Genomic DNA, 27886 nt, shown 5'->3' with positions numbered 1-27886 from the left:
TCAGGGAAATGAGCTGATTGCTGTAGCATCTATCCAAGTTCTTTGTGTAAATACAGACATGAAAAATGATGAAGGTTTAGAAACGTGTGATTTTATGAGATTTGACAGATTGATAAATCTAGTCTACGATTCTCGTCAGTTGTTCGGTTTCACAGAGAAAGAGAGTGTTTTGTTTATCATATACTGTCTATAATATATTAAATGCGTATTAATTATTGAGATATGTAAAGTTGACTTTAACAATTGAATAGGAGTTAAACAATTTATTTGAATAGTTGTAAATACATCACATCAACTTTATATCTGAGTATCCCGTGAGATATCTAAATGATGTTGTTAATCTCAGCGGTGCTCCACGGACATAAAGCAAACCAACAAGCTAAAAATGTTTTTTTTGGAGAGTGAGAGAGAGTGAGAGAGAGAGTTGAGGCATAGGTCTGAAGACTGAGGCTGGGATTGTGGCTGGGGCAGAGGTTGGGGCTGAGGATGGGGCTGGGGTGTAGCGTGCAAAGCGCAGGAGAGTAGGTTGTTTTCAGTCCCGGGGGAGCATGCCTAATCTGCCTCCCATATGTGGCGTGGCATGAAGCTGTGGTTTAGTAATGGCCACCCAGAGAAGAGACAGGAGGGCCTGCCTGTATACATTCAGTACATCCAGAGACCAACCTAACCGCAGACTGATTAACCACTAAGACCTTCCTGTTAGATTTATGAAAATGATCACTAAGAAGAGGAGAGGAACGCTTGACTGGGATTGGCTATTAGGTCTCTATGGTCTCATACCTACTATCTGTCCTGACTGGGACTCTCTGATAGGTCCACTGTGATGGTCCTCGTCATGTGATTATTACACCATTATATATATTTAGATACTGTGGTAGGCTCTTATATCAGTACTGTGATTGATAGGTATATATTGTGGGTATTGATATATTTGACAGTCTTCTGTAGTATTTAGATATTTGTCCTGTGATTGTTGGGTTTATAGGTGCAGTATGTCCTCTGTGATTGTTGGGTTTATAGGTACAGTATGTCCTCTGTGATTGGTGGGTTTATAGGTGCAGTATGTCCTCTGTGATTGTTGGGTTTATAGGTACAGTATGTCCTCTGTGATTGGTGGGTTTATAGGTGCAGTATGTCCTCTGTGATTGTTGGGTTTATAGGTGCAGTATGTCCTCTGTGATTGTTGGGTTTATAGGTACAGTATGTCCTCTGTGATTGGTGGGTTTATAGGTGCAGTATGTCCTCTGTGATTGTTGGGTTTATAGGTGCAGTATGTCCTCTGTGATTGTTGGGTTTATAGGTGCAGTATGTCCTCTGTGATTGGTGGGTTTATAGGTGCAGTATGTCCTCTGTGATTGGTGGGTTTATAGGTGCAGTATGTCCTCTTTGATTGGTGGGTTTATAGGTGCAGTATGTCCTCTGTGATTGTTGCTCAAAGGGTATATACAGTCCCTAGGGAAAGTCTACACACCAAAAATCCCTTTTTAGATTTAATTTTAAGGCAGCAAAATCTGAAAACTGTGCAAGGAGTGTGTAGACTTTCACTCAGCACTGTATACTATATACACTGCTCAAAAAATAAAGGGAACACTAAAATAACACATCCTAGATCTGAATGAATGAAATATTCTTATTAAATACTTTTTTCTTTAAATAGTTGAATGTGCTGACAACGAAATCACACAAAAATTATCAATGGTAATGAAATGTATCAACCCATGGAGGTCTGGATTTGGAGTCACACTCAAAATTATAGTGGAAAACCACACTACAGGCTGATCCAACTTTGATGTAATGTCCTTAAAACAAGTCCAAATGAGGCTCAGTAGTGTGTGTGGCCTCCACCTGCCTGTATGACCTCCCTACAACACCTGGGCATGCTCCTGATGAGGTGGCGGATGGTCTCCTGAGGGATCTCCTCCCAGACCTGGACTAAAGCATCCACCAACTCCTGGACAGTCTGTGGTGCAACGTGGCGTTGGTGGATGGAGCGAGACATGATGTCCCAGATGTGCTCAATTGGATTCAGGTCTGGGGAACGGGCGGGCCAGTCCATAGAATCAATGCCTTCCTCTTGCAGGAACTGCTGACACACTCCAGCTACATGAGGTCTAGCATTGTCTTGCATTAGGAGGAACCCAGGGCCAACCGCACCAGCATATGGTCTCACAAGGGGTCTGAGGATCTCATCTCGGTACCTAATGGCAGTCAGGCTACCTCTGGCGAGCACATGGAGGGCTGTGCGGCCCCCCAAAGAAATGCCACCCCACACCATGACTGACCCACCGCCAAACCGGTCATGCTGGAGGATGTTGCAGGCAGCAGAACGTTCTCCACGGCGTCTCCAGACTCTGTCACGTCTGTCACATGTGCTCAGTGTGAACCTGCTTTCATCTGTGAAGAGCACAGGGCGCCAGTGGTGAATTTGCCAATCTTGGTGTTCTCTGGCAAATGCCAAACGTCCTGCACGGTGTTGGGCTGTAAGCACAACCCCCACCTGTGGACGTCGGGCCCTCATACCACCCTCATGGAGTCTGTTTCTGACCGTTTGAGCAGACACATGCACATTTGTGGCCTGCTGGAGGTCATTTTGCAGGGCTCTGGCAGTGCTCCTCCTGCTCCTCCTTGCACAAAGGCGGAGGTAGCGGTCCTGCTGCTGGGTTGTTGCCCTCCTACGGCCTCCTCCACGTCTCCTGATGTACTGGCCAGTCTCCTGGTACCGCCTCCATGCTCTGGACACTAGGCTGACAGACACAGCAAACCTTCTTGCCACAGCTCGCATTGATGTGCCATCCTGGATGAGCTGCACTGCCTGAGCCACTTGTGTGGTTGTAGACTCCGTCTCATGCTACCACTAGAGTGATAGCACCGCCAGCATTCAAAAGTGACCAAAACATCAGCCAGGAAGCATAGGAACTGAGAAGTGTTCTGTGGTCACCACCTGCAGAACCACTCCTTTATTGGGGGTGTCTTGCTAATTGCCTATAATTTCCACCTGTTGTCTATTCCATTTGCACAACAGCATGTGAAATTTATTGTCAATCAGTGTTGCTTCCTAAGTGGAAAGTTTGATTTCACAGAAGTGTGATTGACTTGGAGTTACATTTTGTTGTTTAAGTGTTCCCTTTATTTTTTAGAGCAGTGTATATATATCTGCCCTCTGTCTCCTATAGGTATCCTGGAGGTCCGTACGGTGTCCGAGGGAGGAGTGTTAGCTATCAAAGGAGTGAAGAGTCAGTACTATATCTCCATGAACAGGACTGGCCTGCTGCAAGGCAAGGTAATTAACTAAACTACCTTCTCTCTGCTGGACAGGGTTGGAATGCACTGTACTGTACAGTGCCTTGTGTTTTAGGTTATTGTCCTGCTGAAAGATTAATTAATCTCCCAGTGTCTGGTGGAAATCAGACCGAATCAGGTTTTCTTTTATGATTTTGCCCGTTCTTAGCTCCATTCCATTTATTTTTTATCTTGAAAAACTCCCCAGCCCTTAACAATTACAAGCATACCCATAACATGATGCATATATAAATAGAAGAAACATAAGCAAGTAAAAAAAAAAAAAAATGTTTATAACCCTCCTCACGCCTAATATCGTCCCATTTTGTGTCCTTATTTATTTACAGAAAATCTACAATGAGAACTGCAACTTCAAGGAGATTTTCCTAGAAAACTACTTCAACGCTTACTCGTCTGTTAAGTCGAGTAGAGACGGCAAGGAGATGTTCATTGCTCTGTCTCAAAAGGGCAGACCGCTGAGAGGGAAGAAGACCAGGAGGGAACACATCGCCTCCCACTTCATTCCCATGAAATGCAGAGAGGAGGAGAGGACTGGCGTCTGAGAGAAGGAGACTGAAAAAGGAAGAGGTGACTGGAGCCTGAGAGGAAGAGAGGACTGAAAGAGGAGAGGAGGAGAGGACTGAAAGAGGAGAGGAGGAGAGGACTGAAAAAGGAGAGGAGAGGACTGAAAGAGGAAAGGACTGAAAAAGGAGAGGAGAGGACTGAAAGAGGAGAGGAGAGGACTGAAAGAGGAGAGGAGAGGACTGAAAGAGGAGAGGAGAGGACTGAAAGAAGAGAGGAGAGGACTGAAAGAGGAGAGGAGAGGACTGAAAGAGGAGAGGAGAGGTCTGAAAGAGGAGAGGACTGAAAGAGGAGAGGAGAGGACTGAAAGAGGAGAGGACTGAAAGAGGATAGGAGAGGTCTGAAAGAGGAGAGGAGAGGACTGAAAGAAGAGAGGAGAGGACTGAAAGAGGAGAGGAGAGGACTGAAAGAGGAGAGGAGAGGACTAGAAGAAGAGAGGAGAGGACTGACAAAGGAGAGGAGAGTTCTGAAAGTGGAGGAGAGGTCTGAAAGAGGAGAGGACTGAAAGAAGAGAGGACTGAAAGAGCAGAGGAGAATAGGACTGAAAGAGGAGGAGAAGACTGAAAGAGGAGAGGAGAATAGAACTGAAAGAGGAGGAGAGCAGGAGAGGACTGAAAGAGGAGAGGAGAGGACTGAAAGAAGAGAGGACTGAAAGAGGAGAGGAGAATAGGACTAAAAGAGGAGAAGACTGAAAGAGGAGAGGACTGAAAGAAGAGAGGACTGAAAGAGGAGAGGAGAATAGAGCTGAAAGAGGAGGAGAGCAGGAGAGGACTGAAAGAGGAGAAGGGAGGATTGGCCTGAGAGCTGAGAGGACTGAGAGAGCAGAAAAGACAGAACAGAAAGGACTGAAGCTGTGACGTCTGGATAAAGAGACCCATGTTGGGATTCTTGGACGTTGTGACGGCTGAGCTGCAGATCTTTGTTGTATAATTTAATATAATCTACCACTTCAGTCACGTCATACTGGCTGTGAAACACAGAGAAAATACAACTACTCATCATGATCAACAACGCCACTCTCCTGGGCGGTACAATGTAAATAAGTTCTGTAGTTACTTATCCTTTCATGTGCCAAGGTTTTTAGTGTAAAACTGATGCACGGTCCTCCTCAGTAGTGCAAATGTTAAAGGTCCAATGCAGCTGTTCTGAGTAACAATTAAGTACCTTACTGTGATTGATTTCAATAAAAATTGTGAAAAAGAAACAACACTTGCTTCTTAGCAAAGTGCAAGTTTCTCAAGCAAGAATTTAGCTAGGACAGTATGTGAGTGGTCTGAGTGGGGAGGGGAAAACTGAAAACTAGCTGTTTGGCAGAGAGATTTGAAACCCCTCTTTCTTATTGGTGATGTCAACAGGCAGGCCAAAACTCCATCCCACCAAAACAGGCTGAAATGTCATGCAGTTTTCTCAAACAGCTCTTACACTAAAAGGGAATTATCATCATTTTCACAATTTCACAGTATTATTCCAACCTCACTATGTGGAAATATATATAAAACAACAGGTAGTGGTCAATAATACTAACAATATCCTTGATTTGGATGAAGTCAAGCACTCTGTTTCAGCATGCATACTGGTTGTTCTGGGATAAATGCAATACAGGGAAAGGAATAAGAAAAGGGATGTTTGAGAACATTTATAATAAAACTGTTCCTACTGACTGAATTCTCCAGGCAATATCAAAATGTAATGTCAAACAAAGCAAGCTGATCAGTCACTTACTTTACTCAAGAAAAGTATTATTATTAATAATGGTTGTACTATTATACTAGTTTGACTTCCCTTATTATAATGGCTAATAGTGTAATGAATATAGGAGAAGTAATAAAATACAGTTGGTATTTACCTGGGATTTGCAAAAACAAACAGCTGGTTATAATTTGTATTATTATGGGTGGTTCGAGCCCTGAATGCTGATTGTCTGAGAAACGTGGTATATCACCGGTATGACAAAACATGTCTTTTTACTGCTCTAATTTCATTGGTTACCAGATCATAATAGCAATAAGGCACCTCAGGGGTTTATGGTATATGGCCAATATACCACGGTGTTGCTTCATGCATAACAGCCCTTAGCCGTGGTCATATACCACACCCCCTCGGGACTTATTGCTTCATTATAGACTACTTAATCAATCAAGAAAATTGTAAACGGTGTGATATCAAATGGCACCTATTGTAGTGCTCCATGTTTAATTTCATCCCAAACATTCTAAGAGCTAGTTACTGAGTAATAATTATATGTTTCCATGTTGTCTAAGAGCTATTTACTGAGTAATGAAAATTTGTTTCCATGTTATGTTTAAGAGCTAGTAACTGAGTAATAATTATATGTTTCCATGTTGTTTAAGAGCTAGTAACTGAGTAATGATAATTTGTTTCCATGTAATGTAAGTAAATTGTAGGTAGAAAGCAGACGGTAAAATAAAGTGTAACTAAATGTAGTACAATAAGCAGACAGTTCCATATACATATTAACAGGTATGAACTGTGAGCAGAGAACAACCAAAGCAAAAACTCAGTTGGCTTGACGTTGGATCAATGTAAAGACAGACAGCAAGCTGGACTTGTCTTTTCACTGTACAAGTGTTCAAAGCATACTATATATATACACATACATACACAATATATACAGTATATTGATAAATATATATGTACGAACTAAAATACATATGTAATTACATGTGACAGCTGCTCATTGACTCCCAATTCATTTACTAAGGTTTGATAATGACTGTGTACCAAATGGCACTGTATTTCCTACATATATAAAATAATGCACTTTGTGGGATAAATAAAGTATTTTTTATGTAATAAAAAGTAGTGCACTATTTAGGGAATAGGGTGCCATGTGGGACGCAGTTTTAACAATGCACGAGTGTAACGCTGATGATGCTGATGAAGTTAGCAAGGATATCTGGATTAAAGTACAGAGAGACCAGAACACACAGCGTGTTAAATGTGTATGTATTACCGTATGCCTTGATCTTCCTCCACTATAATGAATGATTATATCAATTGTTAGCGTTGATCTCTGTTATGCACCTGACGTGTTAAATGGGTTTTTTTTAAACTTTGACATGAGGGTTGTATCCCAACTATTAGCACCCTATTCTATATATAGTGCACTACTTTTGACTGGAGCTTATGGACCCTGGTTAAAAGTAGTGCACTACTCAGACAATAGGGTGCCATTTGGGATGTATACAGGCTTTTTTTTCTGTTGAGACATTCCATGTTCTGCCAGATACCATAATGCTTTACTACGGTATTGTTGGTCTCACTAAGGAACTGAAGTTAACTGCAGCAACATACCAGAGGCTTCCTTTAACCACTTCATTCCTTTAATCTCTTCTGTTTTGGGATGTTCCTGAAGCACATCACATATACCGTGTTCGTCATCTCACGACCTACAGAAAGACCTTTTAAATAACGTTTTAACAACCTTTTAAAGACGTTCACTCTGTCTGCACAGTTACAACTAAACTGCAAAATCTCCATACTGGCCTATAACTTTTGTGTTATTATCCATTGTTGTAAGTTATTATTTGTGTTATTTATATAAAAACCAAAGATGAGTTATTATGGGGTGTTTGGAGTGTAAATTATTTATTTTTTAAGATATGTTTTTCTGCAGCATCTTTGGGGACATAAACCATGCTCTCATTCTGCCACACCCATAATCCTCGCTGGCCAGGAGTGTGAGCAGAGGATTCGGTTTGAACCAGAAAAACAACAACCTATCACCTGCCAACAACACATTTGAGGAACAGCAAAATACAAGACATTCAGAGAATAACTGAACGTCAAAATACAAGACATTCAGAGAATAATTGAACGTCAAAATACAAGACATTCAGAGAATAACTGAACGTCAAAATACAAGACATTCAGAGAATAACTGAACGTCAAAATACAAGACATTCTAGGAATAACTGAACGTCAAAATACAAGACATTCAGAGAATAACTGAACGTCAAAATACAAGACATTCAGAGAATAACTGAACAGCAAAATACAAGACATTCAGAGAATAACTGAACGGCAAAATACAAGACATTCAGAGAAAAACTGAACGGCAAAATACAAGACATTCAGAGAAAAACTGAACGGCAAAATACAAGACATTCAGAGAATAACTGAACGGCAAAATACAAGACATTCAGAGAATAACTGAACGGCAAAATACAAGACATTCAGAGAATAACTGAACCGCAAAATACAAGACATTCAGAGAATAACTGAACGTCAAAATACAAGACATTCTAGGAATAACTGAACGGCAAAATACAAGACATTCTAGGAATAACTGAGCAGCAAAATACAAGACATTCTAGGAATAACTGAACGTCAAAATACAAGACATTCTAGGAATAACTGAACGGCAAAATACAAGATATTCTAGGAATAACTGAGCAGCAAAATACAAGACATTCTAGGAATAACTGAATGGCAAAATACAAGACATTCTAGGAATAACTGAACGGCAAAATACAAGACATTCTAGGAATAACTTGTCAGGAATATCAAAAGGATCGGCTGTGCTGATGTCATATGGATAATAAACCAGCATATATCTGACAACTGAAGTGTTTTTGATTTTAAACACAGACACTGATATACAGAATGGCATAGGGTTCCACCATCATACTATGTTCTATAACCGCGATGCTAATGACCCTGTTAAAATCTGGAATATGGTTCTCGGTAAAGATGGAACAGATCATGACGAGAGGTGGGGAGTGTGTTTATGTACCTCCATTGAAATTGATTTGCAAAATTGGATCAAAATTGGTGTCATACTGCCTCAGATGTGATGGTAGGAAGATGATTTTAAAATTGAGCATTAATCAATGCCTCATGTACCATAACAATGTTTAAAACCTTATATCATATATCATATAACAACAGCATACAGTATTATTGGATTGTGGATTTACCTGTTAAACCCTGACAAGAGACAAGTATCATTGCCTGGTGATCCTCTAAGATATTGTAGGATCTTACAGCATCTTCTAGGATCTCGAAAGATATTTTCAGGATGTGAGCTTGGCTGGGATCTCAAAAACATATTCAGAGATGGTGAGTCAAGCCCCCTACAGATCAATATATCATTCTAACAACATCTTCCTTTAGTCTCTTAATACTGACGACCTAAAAATAACAACCTGCAGTTTATCACAGTTTAAAGGTCTGCTGCAGGCCAGGGTCCTTCAGACTGCAGACATTAATAAAACACTCTGTCTCACTGTGTTGGAGTTCTCTCCAGAGATGTTAACCAGACTAGTTCCCATCTTATATGACTAAAGGACTAGATAATCAAATCTGCTGTCCTTTGTCCCAACCATATTAAATACACACTGGGAAGATACATATGGGAAAAGTTTAATTTAGATAAGGGTCCAGCAGGGAGATGCATGAGACACATGAATGACGTGATCCCTTGTCTGATAAGGTCAGGATAACAGTCCTGGATACATCTCTTCATTTGATGCAGCAGTGGATAAAAATATGTCAACAGACGGAACATGTTATAGTAACTCATAAATGTATATTGTATTGAGTGAAATCTGAGAGCTTTCAGATTGAGGGGAGTGTATTGGCAGGCGCCCACACACACACACACACACACACACACACACACACACACACACACACACACACACACACACACACACACACAGGCAGATAGATGAGAGCTTTACCTTCTGTTGGGGTTAACATCTGGCTCTGAGCAGTTCTGACAGATAAAGAGTCAAGTTGAGAGAGCAAACCCCAGAATAAGGTTGACCCAAACAAAGTCTGAGCAAGGTGAAGGCTTCTGCCAAGTCACGCAAAGTTAGTCTTAGCAGATCATCTGTAACATGTTCAAAATGTAAACACATTTCTAACTCAAGGCTGTGGATTCCCAACAGGCTGTGGAGGAGACTGCAGCCAACAGGAGCTAACTGGGTTGTAGAGGAGAGAGCTGGGTCTGCTAAGAACATAGAGGAAAGAGCTGGCTAGGCCTGCTAGGAGCATAGAGGAGAGAGCTGGCTAGGCCTGCTAGGAGCATAGAGGAGAGAGCTGGCTAGGCCTGCTAGGAGCATAGAGGAGAGAGCTGGCTAGGCCTGCTAGGAACATAGAGGAGAGAGCTGGCTAGGCCTGCTAGGAACATAGAGGAGAGGGCTGGCTAGGCCTGCTAGGAGCATAGAGGAAAGAGGAGAGAGCTGGCTAGGCCTGCTAGGAACATAGAGGAAAGAGGAGAGAGCTGGCTAGGCCTGCTAGGAACATAGAGGAGAGAGCTGGCTAGGCCTGCTAGGAGCATAGAGGAGAGAGGAGAGAGCTGGCTAGGCCTGCTAGGAGCATAGAGGAAAGAGGAGAGAGCTGGCTAGGCCTGCTAGGAGCATAGAGGAAAGAGGAGAGAGCTGGCTAGGCCTGCTAGGAACATAGAGAAAAGAGGAGAGAGCTGGCTAGGCCTGCTAGGAGCATAGAGGAAAGAGGAGAGAGCTGGCTAGGCCTGCTAGGAGCATAGAGGAAAGAGGAGAGAGCTGGCTAGGCCTGCTAGGAACATAGAGGAAAGAGGAGAGAGCTGGCTAGGCCTGCTAGAAGCATAGAGGAAAGAGGAGAGAGCTGGCTAGGCCTGCTAGGAGCATAGAGGAGAGAGCTGGCCAGGCCTGCTAGGAGCATAGAGGAAAGAGGAGAGAGCTGGCTAGGCCTGCTAGGAGCATAGAGGAGAGAGCTGGCTAGGCCTGCTAGGAGCATAGAGGAAAGAGGAGAGAGCTGGCTAGGCCTGCTAGGAGCATAGAGGAGAGAGCTGGCTAGGCCTGCTAGGAACATAGAGGAAAGAGGAGAGAGCTGGCTAGGCCTGCTAGGAGCATAGAGGAGAGAGCTGGCTAGGCCTGCTAGGAGCATAGAGGAAAGAGGAGAGAGCTGGCTAGGCCTGCTAGGAGCATAGAGGAGAGAGCTGGCTAGGCCTGCTAGGAGCATAGAGGAAAGAGGAAAGAGCTGGCTAGGCCTGCTAGGAACATAGAGGAGAGAGCTGGCTAGGCCTGCTAGGAACATAGAGGAGAGAGCTGGCTAGGCCTGATAGGAACATAGAGGAGAGAGGAGAGAGCTGGCTAGGCCTGCTAGGAACATAGAGGAAAGAGGAGAGAGCTGGCTAGGCCTGCTAGGAACATAGAGGAGAGAGCTGGCTAGGCCTGCTAGGAGCATAGAGGAGAGAGCTGGCTAGGCCTGCTAGGAGCATAGAGGAGAGAGGAGAGAGCTGGCTAGGCCTGCTAGGAGCATAGAGGAAAGAGGAGAGAGCAGGCTAGGCCTGCTAGGAGCATAGAGGAAAGAGGAGAGAGCTGGCTAGGCCTGCTAGGAACATAGAGGAAAGAGGAGAGAGCTGGCTAGGCCTGCTAGGAGCATAGAGGAAAGAGGAGAGAGCTGGCTAGGCCTGCTAGGAGCATAGAGGAAAGAGGAGAGAGCTGGCTAGGCCTGCTAGGAACATAGAGGAAAGAGGAGAGAGCTGGCTAGGCCTGCTAGAAGCATAGAGGAAAGAGGAGAGAGCTGGCTAGGCCTGCTAGGAGCATAGAGGAGAGAGCTGGCCAGGCCTGCTAGGAGCATAGAGGAAAGAGGAGAGAGCTGGCTAGGCCTGCTAGGAGCATAGAGGAGAGAGCTGGCTAGGCCTGCTAGGAGCATAGAGGAAAGAGGAGAGAGCTGGCTAGGCCTGCTAGGAGCATAGAGGAGAGAGCTGGCTAGGCCTGCTAGGAACATAGAGGAAAGAGGAGAGAGCTGGCTAGGCCTGCTAGGAGCATAGAGGAGAGAGCTGGCTAGGCCTGCTAGGAGCATAGAGGAGAGAGCTGGCTAGGCCTGCTAGGAACATAGAGGAAAGAGGAGAGAGCTGGCTAGGCCTGCTAGGAACATAGAGGAGAGAGCTGGCTAGGCCTGCTAGGAGCATAGAGGAAAGAGGAGAGAGCTGGCTAGGCCTGCTAGGAACATAGAGGAGAGAGCTGGCTAGGCCTGATAGGAACATAGAGGAGAGAGGAGAGAGCTGGCTAGGCCTGATAGGAACATAGAGGAAAGAGGAGAGAGCTGGCTAGGCCTGCTAGGAACATAAAGGAAAGAGCTGGCTAGGCCTGCTAGGAGCATAGAGGAAAGAGGAGAGAGCTGGCTAGGCCTGATAGGAGCATAGAGGAAAGAGGAGAGAGCTGGCTAGGCCTGCTAGGAACATAGAGGAGAGAGCTGGCTAGGCCTGCTAGGAGCATAGAGGAAAGAGGAGAGAGCTGGCTAGGCCTGCTAGGAACATAGAGGAGAGAGCTGGCTAGGCCTGCTAGGAGCATAGAGGAAAGAGGAGAGAGCTGGCTAGGCCTGATAGGAGCATAGAGGAAAGAGGAGAGAGCTGGCTAGGCCTGCTAGGAGCATAGAGGAAAGAGGAGAGAGCTGGCTAGGCCTGATAGGAACATAGAGGAGAGAGGAGAGAGCTGGCTAGGTCTGATAGGAACATAGAGGAAAGAGGAGAGAGCTGGCTAGGCCTGCTAGGAACATAGAGGAAAGAGGAGAGAGCTGGCTAGGCCTGCTAGGAACATAGAGGAGAGAGCTGGCTAGGCCTGCTAGGAGCATAGAGGAGAGAGCTGGCTAGGCCTGCTAGGAGCATAGAGGAAAGAGGAGAGAGCTGGCTAGGCCTGCTAGGAACATAGAGGAGAGAGCCGGCTAGGCCTGCTACGAGCATAGAGGAAAGAGGAGAGAGCTGGCTAGGCCTGATAGGAACATAGAGGAGAGAGGAGAGAGCTGGCTAGGCCTGATAGGAACATAGAGGAAAGAGGAGAGAGCTGGCTAGGCCTGCTAGGAGCATAGAGGAGAGAGCTGGCTAGGCCTGCTAGGAGCATAGAGGAAAGAGGAGAGAGCTGGCTAGGCCTGCTAGGAACATAGAGGAAAGAGGAGAGAGCTGGCTAGGCCTGCTAGGAACATAGAGGAGAGAGCTGGCTAGGCCCGCTAGGAACATAGAGGAGAGAGCTGGCTAGGCCTGCTAGGAGCATAGAGGAAAGAGGAGAGAGCTGGCTAGGCCTGCTAGGAGCATAGAGGAAAGAGGAGAGAGCTGGCTAGGCCTGCTAGGAGCATAGAGGAGAGAGCTGGCTAGGCCTGCTAGGAACATAGAGGAAAGAGGAGAGAGCTGGCTAGGCCTGATAGGAACATAGAGGAAAGAGGAGAGAGCTGGCTAGGCCTGCTAGGAACATAGAGGAGAGAGCTGGCTAGGCCTGCTAGGAGCATAGAGGAAAGAGGAGAGAGCTGGCTAGGCCTGCTAGGAACATAGAGGAGAGAGCTGGCTAGGCCTGCTAGGAACATAGAGGAGAGAGCTGGCTAGGCCTGCTAGGAGCATAGAGGAAAGAGGAGAGAGCTGGCTAGGCCTGCTAGGAGCATAGAGGAAAGAGGAGAGAGCTGGCTAGGCCTGCTAGGAGCATAGAGGAAAGAGGAGAGAGCTGGCTAGGCCTGCTAGGAACATAGAGGAAAGAGGAGAGAGCTGGCTAGGCCTGCTAGGAGCATAGAGGAAAGAGGAGAGAGCTGGCTAGGCCTGCTAGGAGCATAGAGGAGAGAACTGGCTAGGCCTGCTATGAACATAGAGGAAAGAGGAGAGAGCTGGCTAGGCCTGCTAGGAACATAGAGGAAAGAGGAGAGAGCTGGCTAGGCCTGCTAGGAGCATAGAGGAAAGAGGAGAGAGCTGGCTAGGCCTGCTAGGAACATAGAGGAGAGAGCTGGCTAGGCCTGATAGGAACATAGAGGAGAGAGGAGAGAGCTGGCTAGGCCTGATAGGAACATAGAGGAAAGAGGAGAGAGCTGGCTAGGCCTGCTAGGAACATAGAGGAAAGAGCTGGCTAGGCCTGCTAGGAGCATAGAGGAAAGAGGAGAGAGCTGGCTAGGCCTGATAGGAGCATAGAGGAAAGAGGAGAGAGCTGGCTAGGCCTGCTAGGAACATAGAGGAGAGAGCTGGCTAGGCCTGCTAGGAGCATAGAGGAAAGAGGAGAGAGCTGGCTAGGCCTGCAAGGAACATAGAGGAGAGAGCTGGCTAGGCCTGCTAGGAGCATAGAGGAAAGAGGAGAGAGCTGGCTAGGCCTGATAGGAGCATAGAGGAAAGAGGAGAGAGCTGGCTAGGCCTGCTAGGAGCATAGAGGAAAGAGGAGAGAGCTGGCTAGGCCTGATAGGAACATAGAGGAGAGAGGAGAGAGCTGGCTAGGCCTGATAGGAACATAGAGGAAAGAGGAGAGAGCTGGCTAGGCCTGCTAGGAACATAGAGGAAAGAGGAGAGAGCTGGCTAGGCCTGCTAGGAACATAGAGGAGAGAGCTGGCTAGGCCTGCTAGGAGCATAGAGGAGAGAGCTGGCTAGGCCTGCTAGGAGCATAGAGGAGAGAGGAGAGAGCTGGCTAGGCCTGCTAGGAGCATAGAGGAAAGAGGAGAGAGCTGGCTATGCCTGCTAGGAGCATAGAGGAAAGAGGAGAGAGCTGGCTAGGCCTGCTAGGAACATAGAGGAAAGAGGAGAGAGCTGGCTAGGCCTGCTAGGAGCATAGAGGAAAGAGGAGAGAGCTGGCTAGGCCTGCTAGGAGCATAGAGGAAAGAGGAGAGAGCTGGCTAGGCCTGCTAGGAACATAGAGGAAAGAGGAGAGAGCTGGCTAGGCCTGCTAGAAGCATAGAGGAAAGAGGAGAGAGCTGGCTAGGCCTGCTAGGAGCATAGAGGAGAGAGCTGGCTAGGCCTGCTAGGAGTATAGAGGAAAGAGGAGAGAGCTGGCTAGGCCTGCTAGGAACATAGAGGAGAGAGCTGGCTAGGCCTGCTAGGAACATAGAGGAGAGAGCTGGCTAGGCCTGCTAGGAGTATAGAGGAAAGAGGAGAGAGCTGGCTAGGCCTGCTAGGAACATAGAGGAGAGAGCTGGCTAGGCCTGCTAGGAGCATAGTGGAAAGAGGAGAGAGCTGGCTAGGCCTGCTAGGAACATAGAGGAGAGAGGAGAGAGCTGGCTAGGCCTGCTAGGAGCATAGAGGAAAGAGGAGAGAGCTGGCTAGGCCTGATAGGAACATAGAGGAGAGAGGAGAGAGCTGGCTAGGCCTGATAGGAATATAGAGGAAAGAGGAGAGAGCTGGCTAGGCCTGCTAGGAACATAGAGGAAAGAGGAGAGAGCTGGCTAGGCCTGCTAGGAACATAGAGGAGAGAGCTGGCTAGGCCTGCTAGGAGCATAGAGGAAAGAGGAGAGAGCTGGCTAGGCCTGCTAGGAGCATAGAGGACAGAGGAGAGAGCTGGCTAGGCCTGCTAGGAGCATAGAGGAGAGAGCTGGCTAGGCCTGCTAGGAGCATAGAGGAAAGAGGAGAGAGCTGGCTAGGCCTGATAGGAACATAGAGGAAAGAGGAGAGAGCTGGCTAGGCCTGCTAGGAGCATAGAGGAAAGAGGAGAGAGCTGGCTAGGCCTGCTATGAACATAGAGGAGAGAGCCGGCTAGGCCTGCTAGGAGCATAGAGGAAAGAGGAGAGAGCTGGCTAGGCCTGATAGGAACATAGAGGAGAGAGGAGAGAGCTGGCTAGGCCTGATAGGAACATAGAGGAAAGAGGAGAGAGCTGGCTAGGCCTGCTAGGAACATAGAGGAAAGAGGAGAGAGCTGGCTAGGCCTGCTAGGAGCATAGAGGAGAGAGCTGGCTAGGCCTGCTAGGAGCATAGAGGAAAGAGGAGAGAGCTGGCTAGGCCTGCTAGGAACATAGAGGAAAGAGGAGAGAGCTGGCTAGGCCTGCTAGGAACATAGAGGAGAGAGCTGGCTAGGCCCGCTAGGAACATAGAGGAGAGAGCTGGCTAGGCCTGCTAGGAGCATAGAGGAAAGAGGAGAGAGCTGGCTAGGCCTGCTAGGAGCATAGAGGAAAGAGGAGAGAGCTGGCTAGGCCTGCTAGGAGCATAGAGGAGAGAGCTGGCTAGGCCTGCTAGGAACATAGAGGAAAGAGGAGAGAGCTGGCTAGGCCTGATAGGAACATAGAGGAAAGAGGAGAGAGCTGGCTAGGCCTGCTAGGAACATAGAGGAGAGAGCTGGCTAGGCCTGCTAGGAGCATAGAGGAAAGGGGAGAGAGCTGGCTAGGCCTGCTAGGAACATAGAGGAGAGAGCTGGCTAGGCCTGCTAGGAACATAGAGGAGAGAGCTGGCTAGGCCTGCTAGGAGCATAGAGGAAAGAGGAGAGAGCTGGCTAGGCCTGCTAGGAGCATAGAGGAAAGAGGAGAGAGCTGGCTAGGCCTGCTAGGAGCATAGAGGAAAGAGGAGAGAGCTGGCTAGGCCTGCTAGGAGCATAGAGGAAAGAGGAGAGAGCTGGCTAGGCCTGATAGGAACATAGAGGAGAGAGGAGAGAGCTGGCTAGGCCTGATAGGAACATAGAGGAAAGAGGAGAGAGCTGGCTAGGCCTGCTAGGAACATAGAGGAAAGAGGAGAGAGCTGGCTAGGCCTGCTAGGAGCATAGAGGAGAGAGCTGGCTAGGCCTGCTAGGAGCATAGAGGAAAGAGGAGAGAGCTGGCTAGGCCTGCTAGGAACATAGAGGAAAGAGGAGAGAGCTGGCTAGGCCTGCTAGGAACATAGAGGAGAGAGCTGGCTAGGCCCGCTAGGAACATAGAGGAGAGAGCTGGCTAGGCCTGCTAGGAGCATAGAGGAAAGAGGAGAGAGCTGGCTAGGCCTGCTAGGAGCATAGAGGAAAGAGGAGAGAGCTGGCTAGGCCTGCTAGGAGCATAGAGGAGAGAGCTGGCTAGGCCTGCTAGGAACATAGAGGAAAGAGGAGAGAGCTGGCTAGGCCTGATAGGAACATAGAGGAAAGAGGAGAGAGCTGGCTAGGCCTGCTAGGAACATAGAGGAGAGAGCTGGCTAGGCCTGCTAGGAGCATAGAGGAAAGGGGAGAGAGCTGGCTAGGCCTGCTAGGAACATAGAGGAGAGAGCTGGCTAGGCCTGCTAGGAACATAGAGGAGAGAGCTGGCTAGGCCTGCTAGGAGCATAGAGGAAAGAGGAGAGAGCTGGCTAGGCCTGCTAGGAGCATAGAGGAAAGAGGAGAGAGCTGGCTAGGCCTGCTAGGAGCATAGAGGAAAGAGGAGAGAGCTGGCTAGGCCTGCTAGGAACATAGAGGAAAGAGGAGAGAGCTGGCTAGGCCTGCTAGGAGCATAGAGGAAAGAGGAGAGAGCTGGCTAGGCCTGCTAGGAGCATAGAGGAGAGAACTGGCTAGGCCTGCTATGAACATAGAGGAGAGAGGAAAGAGCTGGCTAGGCCTGCTAGGAACATAGAGGAAAGAGCTGGCTAGGCCTGCTAGGAACATAGAGGAAAGAGGAGAGAGCTGGCTAGGCCTGCTAGGAGCATAGAGGAGAGAGCTGGCTAGGCCTGCTAGGAGCATAGAGGAAAGAGGAGAGAGCTGGCTAGGCCTGCTAGGAACATAGAGGAAAGAGGAGAGAGCTGGCTAGGCCTGCTAGGAACATAGAGGAGAGAGCTGGCTAGGCCCGCTAGGAACATAGAGGAGAGAGCTGGCTAGGCCTGCTAGGAGCATAGAGGAAAGAGGAGAGAGCTGGCTAGGCCTGCTAGGAGCATAGAGGAAAGAGGAGAGAGCTGGCTAGGCCTGCTAGGAGCATAGAGGAGAGAGCTGGCTAGGCCTGCTAGGAACATAGAGGAAAGAGGAGAGAGCTGGCTAGGCCTGATAGGAACATAGAGGAAAGAGGAGAGAGCTGGCTAGGCCTGCTAGGAACATAGAGGAGAGAGCTGGCTAGGCCTGCTAGGAGCATAGAGGAAAGGGGAGAGAGCTGGCTAGGCCTGCTAGGAACATAGAGGAGAGAGCTGGCTAGGCCTGCTAGGAACATAGAGGAGAGAGCTGGCTAGGCCTGCTAGGAGCATAGAGGAAAGAGGAGAGAGCTGGCTAGGCCTGCTAGGAGCATAGAGGAAAGAGGAGAGAGCTGGCTAGGCCTGCTAGGAGCATAGAGGAAAGAGGAGAGAGCTGGCTAGGCCTGCTAGGAACATAGAGGAAAGAGGAGAGAGCTGGCTAGGCCTGCTAGGTGCATAGAGGAAAGAGGAGAGAGCTGGCTAGGCCTGCTAGGAGCATAGAGGAGAGAACTGGCTAGGCCTGCTATGAACATAGAGGAGAGAGGAAAGAGCTGGCTAGGCCTGCTAGGAACATAGAGCCAAACTGGCATACAACCGGTGTAGAGCCTAACTAGCATACAACAGGTGTAGAGCCTAACTAGCATATAACCGGTGTAGAGCCTAACTAGCATACAACCGGTGTAGAGCCTAACTAGCATACAACCGGTGTAGAGCCTAACTAGCATACAACCGGTGTAGAGCCTAACTAGCATACAACCGGTGTAGAGCCTAACTAGCATACAACCGGTGTAGAGCCAAACTGGCATACAACCGGTGTAGAGCCTAACTGGCATACAACCGGTGTAGAGCCTAACTAGCATATAACCGGTGTAGAGCCTAACTAGCATACAACCGGTGTAGAGCCTAACTGGCATACAACCGGTGTAGAGCCTAACTGGCATACAACCGGTGTAGAGCCTAACTGGCATACAACCGGTGTAGAGCCTAACTGGCATACAACCGGTGTAGAGCCTAACTGGCATACAACCGGTGTAGAGCCTAACTAGCATGCAACCGGTGTAGAGCCTAACTGGCATACAACCGGTGTAGAGCCTAACTGGCATACAACCGGTGTAGAGCCTAACTGGCATACAACCGGTGTAGAGCCTAACTAGCATACAACCGGTGTAGAGCCTAACTGGCATACATAGGCGGCATACATCTGTCGGGAGTCAAACATGTATCCCAAACATTCCAAGACGATCACCTCTCCTGCCCTTTTGCTTGGCTGTATAAATAGAAACCATACAAATATGAGGGGTAGTCCAGTCTCTTTTATTCCAGTTTGTTGTATATTATGTTTGTCCTGTGGTCTGCAACCAAAAGGCCTAAAGAGCATCACCAAAACAAGATGGAACCTGAGACAGGCAGAACAGTAGCCTGAGTGGTCTCAATACTATATGTATGGTCCACTATTATTCAACAATACTGTGAATGTGGATAATGAAAAGGATAACCCTCAGTCAATCTGAAACAACAGGTCGGGTAGACTTAGCCTAAACCCTCAGTCAATCTGAAACAACAGGTCAGTAAATTTAGCCTAAACCCTCAGTCAATCTGAAACAACAGGTCAGTAAATTTTGCCTAAACCCTCAGTCAATCTGAAACAACAGGTCAGTAGACTTAGCCTAAACCCTCAGTCAATCTGAAACAACAGGTCAGTAGACTTAGCCTAAACCCTCAGTCAATCTGAAACAACAGGTCAGTAGGTTTAGTCTAATCCCAAACGGCACCAAATTCCCCATATAGTGCACTACTTTTGACCAAGGAGAATAGGATGCCATTTGGGATGCAGACCGAGTCAGAGTGGCATGAACGCTGGTGATGAGTGGAATCAGCTACAGTAACATCAGCAACAGCAGTGTTGCACAGCAGCAAACGCTCCACTTGTTAAAGTAATGTGAGGAACGATCTACTACAATCCAGAGACACACTTTAAGCACAGCGGACGGCAGTAGGCCCTGCATGCATTTGTGGCGAAGCAGGAACAAATGAAACATGTGTGCTTAATGCCAACAGCATGTGTGGAGGGAAGGGTAGGGGTGAGAGGGGAAACAAGGGGAGACAAGGGAAAGGCAGGAGGGTGTAGGGGGTTCCAGGGGAGAGGAGGGGGAGGTAGAGGAGGGGGAGACCCAGGGAGGCCCTGGCAGCAGCTGAACTTGATACATTTGAACCTTGTTTCCCCCGGAGAGTCTGGAGTGTTTGGAAGCTTAGCACGGAACCCCCAGAACACCACAACACTTTCAAACAGCACTAACATTACACACTCTCCTGTCTAGTGACAAATCTAAACCACAGAGAGCAATAATCAGTTACAGACACACACACACACACACACACACACACACACACGCACAGTATAAATCCATGTCTGAGAGTTATGAGCGCAAGCTACAAACTAAGATCAACACAATATTGTGAGAATAAAAGTGAATGAATTTCAAATCCTACTTTCTGGTAAGTATTAAGTTCTGTCCCTCCTCTAAAGCTGTCCAGTGCATTGATGGTTTGTTGTGTGCCAACACTCAGCGAGACCACGGCACCTCGGTCAGGATGACTGGACAGTTTAACATCTAACTATCAAGTCATGCCTTTACTACATCACAGCGTTATGTGACAGAATAGATTCAGCCTAAACCCTCAGTCAGTCTGAAACAATAGGTCAGTAGATGTGAATCTGAAACAACAGGTCAGTAGATGTAAACCCTCAGTAAATCTGAAACAACAGGTCAGTAGATGTAAACCCTCAGTCAATCTGAAACAACAGGTCAGTAGATGTGAATCTGAAACAACAGGTCAGTAGATGTAAACCCTCAGTAAATCTGAAACAACAGGTCAGTAGATGTAAACCCTCAGTGAATCTGAAACAACAGGTCAGTAGATGTAAACCCTCAGTAAATCTGAAATAACAGGTCAGTAGATGTGAATCTGAAACAACAGGTCAGTAGATTTAAACCCTAAGTAAATCTGAAACAACAGGTCAGTAGATGTAAATCTGAAACAACAGGTCAGTAGATGTAAATCTGAAACAACAGGTCAGTAGATGTAAACCCTCAGTAAATCTGAAACAACAGGTCAGTAGAAGTATACCCTCAGTAAATCTGAAACAACAGGTCAGTAGATGTAAACCCTCAGTAAATCTGAAACAACAGGTCAGTAGATGTAAACCCTCAGTAAATCTGAAACAACAGGTCAGTAGAAGTATACCCTCAGTAAATCTGAAACAACAGGTCAGTAGACGTAAACCCTCAGTAAATCTGAAACAACAGGTCAGTAGACGTATACCCTCAGTAAATCTGAAACAACAGGTCAGTAGACGTAAACCCTCAGTAAATCTGAAACAATAGGTCAGTAGATGTAAACCCTCAGTAAATCTGAAACAACAGGTCAGTAGATGTAAACCCTCAGTGAATCTGAAACAACAGGTCAGTAGATGTAAACCCTCAGTAAATCTGAAACAACAGGTCAGTAGATGTAAACCCTCAGTAAATCTGAAACAACAGGTCAGTAGACGTAAACCCTCAGTGAATCTGAAACAGGTCAGTAGATGTAAACACTCAGTAAATCTGAAACAACAGGTCAGTAGATGTAAACCCTCAGTGAATCTGAAACAACAGGTCAGTAGATGTAAACCCTCAGTAAATCTGAAACAACAGGTCAATAGATGTAAACCCTCCGTGAATCTGAAACAACAGGTCAGTAGATGTAAATCTGAAATAACAGCTCAGTAGATGTAAACCCTCCGTGAATCTGAAACAACAGGTCAGTAGATGTGAATCTGAAACAACAGGTCAGTAGATGTGAATCTGAAACAACAGGTCAGTAGATGTAAACCCTCCGTGAATCTGAAACAACAGGTCAGTAGATGTAAACCCTCCGTGAATCTGAAACAACAGGTCGGTAGATGTAAATCTGAAACAACAGCTCAGTAGATGTAAACCCTCCGTGAATCTGAAACAACAGGTCAGTAGATGTGAATCTGAAACAACAGGTCAGTAGATGTGAATCTGAAACAACAGGTCAGTAGATGTAAACCCTCCATGAATCTGAAACAACAGGTCAGTAGATGTAAATCTGAAATAACAGCTCAGTAGATGTAAACCCTCAGTAAATCTGAAACAACAGGTCAGTAGATGTAAACCCTCAGTAAATCTGAAACAACAGGTCAGTAGACGTAAACCCTCAGTGAATCTGAAACAACAGGTCAGTAGATGTAAACCCTCAGTGAATCTGAAACAACAGGTCAGTAGATGTAAACCCTCAGTAAATCTGAAACAACAGGTCAGTAGATGTAAACACTCAGTAAATCTGAAACAACAGGTCAGTAGATGTAAACCCTCAGTGAATCTGAAACAACAGGTCAGTAGATGTAAACCCTCAGTAAATCTGAAACAACAGGTCAATAGATGTAAACCCTCCGTGAATCTGAAACAACAGGTCAGTAGATGTAAATCTGAAATAACAGCTCAGTAGATGTAAACCCTCCGTGAATCTGAAACAACAGGTCAGTAGATGTGAATCTGAAACAACAGGTCAGTAGATGTGAATCTGAAACAACAGGTCAGTAGATGTAAACCCTCCGTGAATCTGAAACAACAGGTCAGTAGATGTAAACCCTCCGTGAATCTGAAACAACAGGTCAGTAGATGTAAATCTGAAACAACAGCTCAGTAGATGTAAACCCTCCGTGAATCTGAAACAACAGGTCAGTAGATGTGAATCTGAAACAACAGGTCAGTAGATGTGAATCTGAAACAACAGGTCAGTAGATGTAAACCCTCCGTGAATCTGAAACAACAGGTCAGTAGATGTAAATCTGAAACAACAGGTCAGTAGATCAGGTCTTACCACATGTTGACTCTCCATGGCTATTCCCGGATGTGTCTACAGGATCCAGCCAGCCCAGGTTCCAGCTCTGCCATGACAACAGGGTGGGCTTCACATCTAACAGAGACACATAGGAGACAGACAAACTATTTTTAAACACTAAATGTATGTTGTTCTTATCAAAGGGGCGGCAGGGTAGCCTAGTGGTTAGAGCGTTGGACTAGTAACAGGAAGGTTGCAAGTTCAAATCCCCAAGCTGACAAGGTACAAATCTGTCTACCCTGAACAGGCAGTTAACCCACTGTTCCTAGGCCGTCATTGTAAATAAGAATATGTTCTTAACTGACTTGCCTAGTTAAATAAAAGGTGAAAAAAAAAAAAAGAAGGACAGCCCAAAAACTGTCAGACTCCAGCCACCCAAGACATAGACTGGTGTCTCTGCTACTGAATGGCAAGCAATACCGGTGCTGGTCTGGAACCAACAACACCCTGAACAGCTTCTACCCCCAAGCCATAAGACTGCTAAATAGATAACAACATAGCTGTCTGCGTTCACCCTTTTTGCACTAACTCTTTTGACTCATCACACTGCTGCTACTGTTTATTATCTATCCTGTTGCGTAGTCACTTTACCACTACCTATATGTACATATCTACCTAAATTACATTGTACACAGACTCAGTACGGGTACCCCGTGTATATAGCCAAGTTATCATTACTCACTGTGTATTTATTCCTCTCTGCATTGTTGAGAAGGGCCCGTAAGTAAGCATTTCACTGTTAGTCTACACCTGTTGTTTACCAAGCATGTGACAAATATATTTTGATTTGATCTTTGTTGTTCTTTGTCATTTACAGTTTGTCATTTTGTTGTTTAGAAAGTCTGTAATGCATTTAGATGTTAAACTGCTCTCTAAATACAGCGTGATGTGGTTGCATGCCGTGATCACCAGACCCAAACAATAACACTAACCTGACACCCAGAGGGAGATGAGGTCAGCTAAGTCTGTCTTGAAGTCATGGCCTAGACGTTCCATGGACTCAGGGAACGCTCCGTAGAACGCTGCGTAGACCGCCTGGGCCAGGCAGTCTGCATACACCTGGAACACACACACAGTCTTTACTGTAACTGGTGCACCTGTCTTGTCTTGCACAAACACTGATACTTGTCTTTTCTTCAAGTAAGTTAGAAGCAGTGATTTTGATAATTACAGACAGCAGCTGTTTTTGAAGAAGGTTCTACTTGCAATGACTGTGACAGCTGAATGCTCTGAATGTAAGTCTCTCTAGATAACAGTGTTTGTTAAATATACATACGTACCTTAAAGAGCTTGTCCTTCAGGTCCATCTGAACGGTCATCAGCAGAGAGACAAAGGCTCCAGAGATCCGATCAAACAACTGGCTCTCCTCCTCTACATTAGGCTGGGAGGATATTGACACACAATTCCACACTGTAAGGTACTGCAGGCTACCTAACCTGACAGCATCAACAACTGTCAGAACATATTCTAAAATAAATGTACGCACAGAGCCATACATTTCATCATTTACTCAACTCTATCAGGAACTATTACGTACAATATGTAGATATTTCAATAGTTCTATTGTGCATACGTGTGTAAGACTGCCTCTGCTTAATACTGAGTATATCATAACTTAGTTGTGGAATCTGGCAGAAACCTTCAGATAAGATCATTTTCACTGCACGCATTTCCTCTAAATCACATTCATCTATAAATACTATATTACCAGTGATGGATGTACTGTACAGGCTGGAGTAAAAGACCTCCCCCATCATCTGCCTCATAATAATATATGTATCAAAGTTACATGTCTTGGTTGCATTGTCCGTTGATATAGTGCATCACAAAGGTTGGAGTGAAGTCACCTTAAATCTGTGGAGGAAAAACCACCAGAATGTGTCTTTGAGAACAGCCACGGACAGATCACACAGAAAGAACGGCCTCCAGATCTTCAGGAAGCCTGGCTGCAGTAAAGAATCATACACACACATACTGCAGGATTAATGATGATTAGCCTAACCCCAATGAGACGGAATTGTTCTGTTATGTACACAGCAATTAAACGGTAATTGCAAAGTGGTAATTACATAATAATTGCTCAATAATTATTCTTTAGTATTTTGATAACTCAGTGAAACAGCCACCATGACCTTACTGTCGGTAGGTAGTTCCCAATTGTGTCGGTAAATACCAGCTGACACAGGAGTGTTAAATAAAGCATTACAGATAACTAGCTAATCTCTAATCTACTTTTCAATGAATACCAATCCACCCTGCTGTTAAAGACTGCCACACAGCAGCATAGCTACAGTACATATGTGAGAGATGAATCATGTGTGCTTGGAATGCAGTCGAATCCGACCGCATGCTCCGAGAGCGGGAGAGGGCCACATTCAATACACATGTGCTTGACATGCATGCGAAGTTTGCATGCGATCCCTTTCTCTTTTTCCTAAAAGCTGTGACAGCTCAGGTATCTGTGAGACCTGACATAACATAACAAGTCTGCTCTCCATCACCCGGACCGGCCACATCTGGCTTTCAGCGCAATGGATGGATATTAGTGTTTGTGGTCATAAATAAGAACTAGCCCAGAGCTGGTTTACTCTGCCTTTCATTTGTCTCTCTGTTTCTGTATACTGCACTACTTTTGACCAGAGCCCTATGGGAAACTCTATGGGCCCTGGTTAAAAGTAGTGCACTATATAGGGAATAGGGTACCATTTAGGATGCAGGCTGGGACTGTTAATACTACAGGACTTTAATAGGAGCCTGGCTGCTCCTTAGATTAACGTGATTGGTTGCAGAGCTGCCACAGTATTCCCCTTTGATGAGGGAGAGCAGAACTCTGGTCTGGTACTCTCACACTCTCACACACTCTCTCTCTCACTCACACACACACACACACACAATATTTGAGTTTGCAGGTACGTACATTAAAGCCTTGGGCCTCTGATACTCTGTCCAAATGCTGTAAGGCATCAGGATGTCCTGGGATGTCAGTGTCCTCGACTGCAACAAACCCTGGGTAGTCATAGTCCTGGAGAAACACAACTCATTAGTTTAACTAATTAAACACCAGAGAGATATGTCCCTCATGGTGTAAAGAGCCATAAACAGACAAGACAACAGACTCACCTTGATGTCCAAGCTCCGCGACACTGCCTCACTCTGGAATTAAACAGTCAATGTTGTTGTAAATCAGAATCATCCTATATAAATGATAAAATCTAATACAAATAATTATAACTGCAACTCATTACCTGCTCTTTCATGATTCGATGTGCTCTTTGCACATACATTTTATCTGAGAAAGAAACATTGAGATAATGGCAACGGTATCACCACTTCACAGCAGCCCTATGTTTCAATGACCTGGGCTAGAAATATACAATTTGGCCTGATGGTGAATTTGAGAGCTGTGGGTAGTGTAGCTACTTACATTTATTCATGTCATCAAACACTGACTCCGCATTCTTGTTTTTGCTCTGTTCTTGTGACATTATGGATGCATGTAGTTTTATCTTGGAATATAGCTCCTCTATGCTCTTGGAGAAGGACATGGTGATGTCCACTGGGAATGGCACGTTTACTTTAAAGTAGTCATATATCTGTCTGGGATGACTGTAATGTTTGAAGTGGGATGATATCTCTATATTCTCCTCAAACGCCACGGGCCAGTCAACCTACAGAAAATGTTGAGAGACCGTTTCAGTATCATGATGTAGGCCTATTTGTTATATGTGAGTATTTATGTTGATTATTATCATGTTGTGATCCAACTCAAATACCTACACTACCGGTCAAAAGTTTTAGAACACCAATACTCATTCAAGGGTTTTTCTTCATTTTTTACTATTTTCTACATTTTAGAATATTATTGAAGACATAAAAACTAAGAAATAACACATGGACTCATGTAGTAACCAAAAAGTGTAAAACAAATCAAAATATATTTTATATTTGAGATTCTTCAAATAGCCACCCTTTGCCTTGATGCAGCGTTGCACACTCTTGGCATTCTCTAAAACATCTTCATGAGGTAGTCACCTGGAATGCATTTCTTAAAAGTTCATTTGTGGAATTTCTTTCCTTCTTAATGCGTTTGAGCCAATCAGTTGTGTTGTGACAAAGGTAGGGGTGGTATTCAGAAGATAGCCCTATTTTGGTAATTGACCAAGTCCATATTATGAACTGCAGAAATATGCAAAGAGAAACAACAGACCATCATAACTTTAAGACATGAAGGTCAGTCAATACGGAAAATTTCAAGAACTTTGAAAGTTTCTTCAAGTGCAGTCGCAAAAACCATCAAGTGCTATGATGAAACTGGCTCTCATGAGGACCGCCACAGGAAAGGAAGAACCAGAGTTACCTCTGCTGCAGATGATAAGTTCATTAGTTACCAGCCTCAGAAATTGCAGCCCAAATAAATGCTTCACAGAGTTCAAGTAACAGATATCAACTGTTCAGCTGTGTGAATCAGGCCTTCAGGGTCGAATTGCTGCAAAGAAACCACGACTAAAGGACACCAATAAGAAGAAGAGACTTGCTTGGGCCAAGAAACATGAGCAATGGACATTAAACCAGTGGAAATTTGTCATTTGGTCTGGAGTCCAAATTTGAGATTTTTGGTTCCAACCGCCACGTGAGACGTGATGTGGGTGAACAGATGATCTCCGCATGTGTATTTCCCACCGTAAAGCATGGAGGAGGAGGTGTGATGGTGCTTCGCTGGTATTTAGAATTCAAGGCACACTTAACCAGCATGGCTACCACAGCATTCTGCAGCGATATGCCATCCCATCTGGTTTGGGCTTAGCGGGACTATCATTTGTTTTTCAACAGAACAATGACCCAACACACTTCCAGGCTGTGTAAGGGCCATTTTTACCAAGATGACGAGTGGTGGAGTGCTGCATCAGATGACCTGGCCTACACAATCACCCAACCTCAACCCAAATGAGATGGTTTGGGGTGAGTCGGACCGCAGAGTGAAGGAAAAGCAGCCAACAAGTGCTCAGCATATGTGGGAACTCCTTCAAATAGGGTGGCTATTTGAAGAATCTCAACCATAAAATATATTTTGATTTGTTTAACACTTTTTGGGTTACTACATGATTCCATATGAGTTATTTCATAGTTATGATGTCTTAACTATTATTCTACAATGTAGAAAATAGTAAAAAATTAAGAAAAACCCTTGAATGAGTAGGTGTTGTAAAACTTTTGACCGGTAGTGTACACAATTAGCAAGTGAATTCTTACAGCTTAACACATGGTAGAAAACAAAATTGCCTACACTATGTAATCTTGCCTGGACTGTGCTAGGAACTACTTGTTAACGTTAGCTAACGTCAAATTAACACATTGGCAGCAGTCTCTAATAAATAACCATTGTTTATAAGGCTTTTCTTACCAGTCCCTGATTCCGAACAAACTTTTCAAACGTGCTCAGGATTTCTTCATCGTCCTCTGGGTCTTGTTGTTTAGCCATGTTTTGTCTCTGACTCTCCAAAGATGCTCAGCCCTGAGTGTCAAAATATTACGCATGTGTTCCGTTGCTAGGTAACAGCTGTCATTAACAT

The 27886-nt window shown here is 45.6% G+C and overlaps 2 protein-coding genes across 2 annotated transcripts; one reads left to right on the top strand and one right to left on the bottom strand.

Moving 5' to 3' along the window:
* Positions 1-3173: 3173 nt before the first annotated feature.
* LOC109881713 (fibroblast growth factor 7-like) lies at positions 3174-3908 on the top strand (the record flags this gene model as incomplete). Its single annotated transcript, XM_031818473.1, has 2 exons — positions 3174-3280; positions 3627-3908. Coding segments are annotated over 2 exons (323 nt in total), but the record flags the coding sequence as incomplete, so codon positions are not given.
* An 18375-nt stretch (positions 3909-22283) lies between these two features.
* On the bottom strand, positions 22284-27886 carry LOC109881712 (protein FAM227B). Its single transcript, XM_031818477.1, has 9 exons — positions 27718-27886; positions 25741-25984; positions 25562-25605; positions 25437-25469; positions 25234-25338; positions 24164-24262; positions 23596-23697; positions 23248-23374; positions 22284-22390 (listed from the first exon to the last, which is right to left on the bottom strand). The coding sequence occupies exons 1-9, from the start codon at positions 27793-27795 to the stop codon at positions 22284-22286; spliced, it is 939 nt and encodes a 312-aa protein (XP_031674337.1). The 5' UTR covers positions 27796-27886.

Source organism: Oncorhynchus kisutch, unplaced genomic scaffold (genome assembly GCF_002021735.2).
Source record: "Oncorhynchus kisutch isolate 150728-3 unplaced genomic scaffold, Okis_V2 scaffold1422, whole genome shotgun sequence".
Classification (NCBI taxonomy): Eukaryota; Metazoa; Chordata; class Actinopteri; order Salmoniformes; family Salmonidae; genus Oncorhynchus; species Oncorhynchus kisutch.
The sequence above is the reverse complement of the archived record's forward strand: the minus strand, read 5'-3'. Positions and strand labels throughout refer to the sequence as shown.

What these genes read in the sequence shown, in the direction of transcription:
- LOC109881712 (XM_031818477.1), bottom strand. Translation starts at nt 27,795, where the DNA reads ATGGCTAAACAACAAGACCCAGAGGACGATGAAGAAATCCTGAGCACG. An exon ending in TTGTTCGGAATCAGGGACTG is followed by an intron (nt 25,985 to 27,717) that starts GTAAGAAAAGCC and finishes CATTTTCTGTAG; the next exon opens with GTTGACTGGCCCGTGGCGTT. An exon ending in CGCGGAGCTTGGACATCAAG is followed by an intron (nt 25,339 to 25,436) that starts GTGAGTCTGTTG and finishes GTGTTTCTCCAG; the next exon opens with GACTATGACTACCCAGGGTT.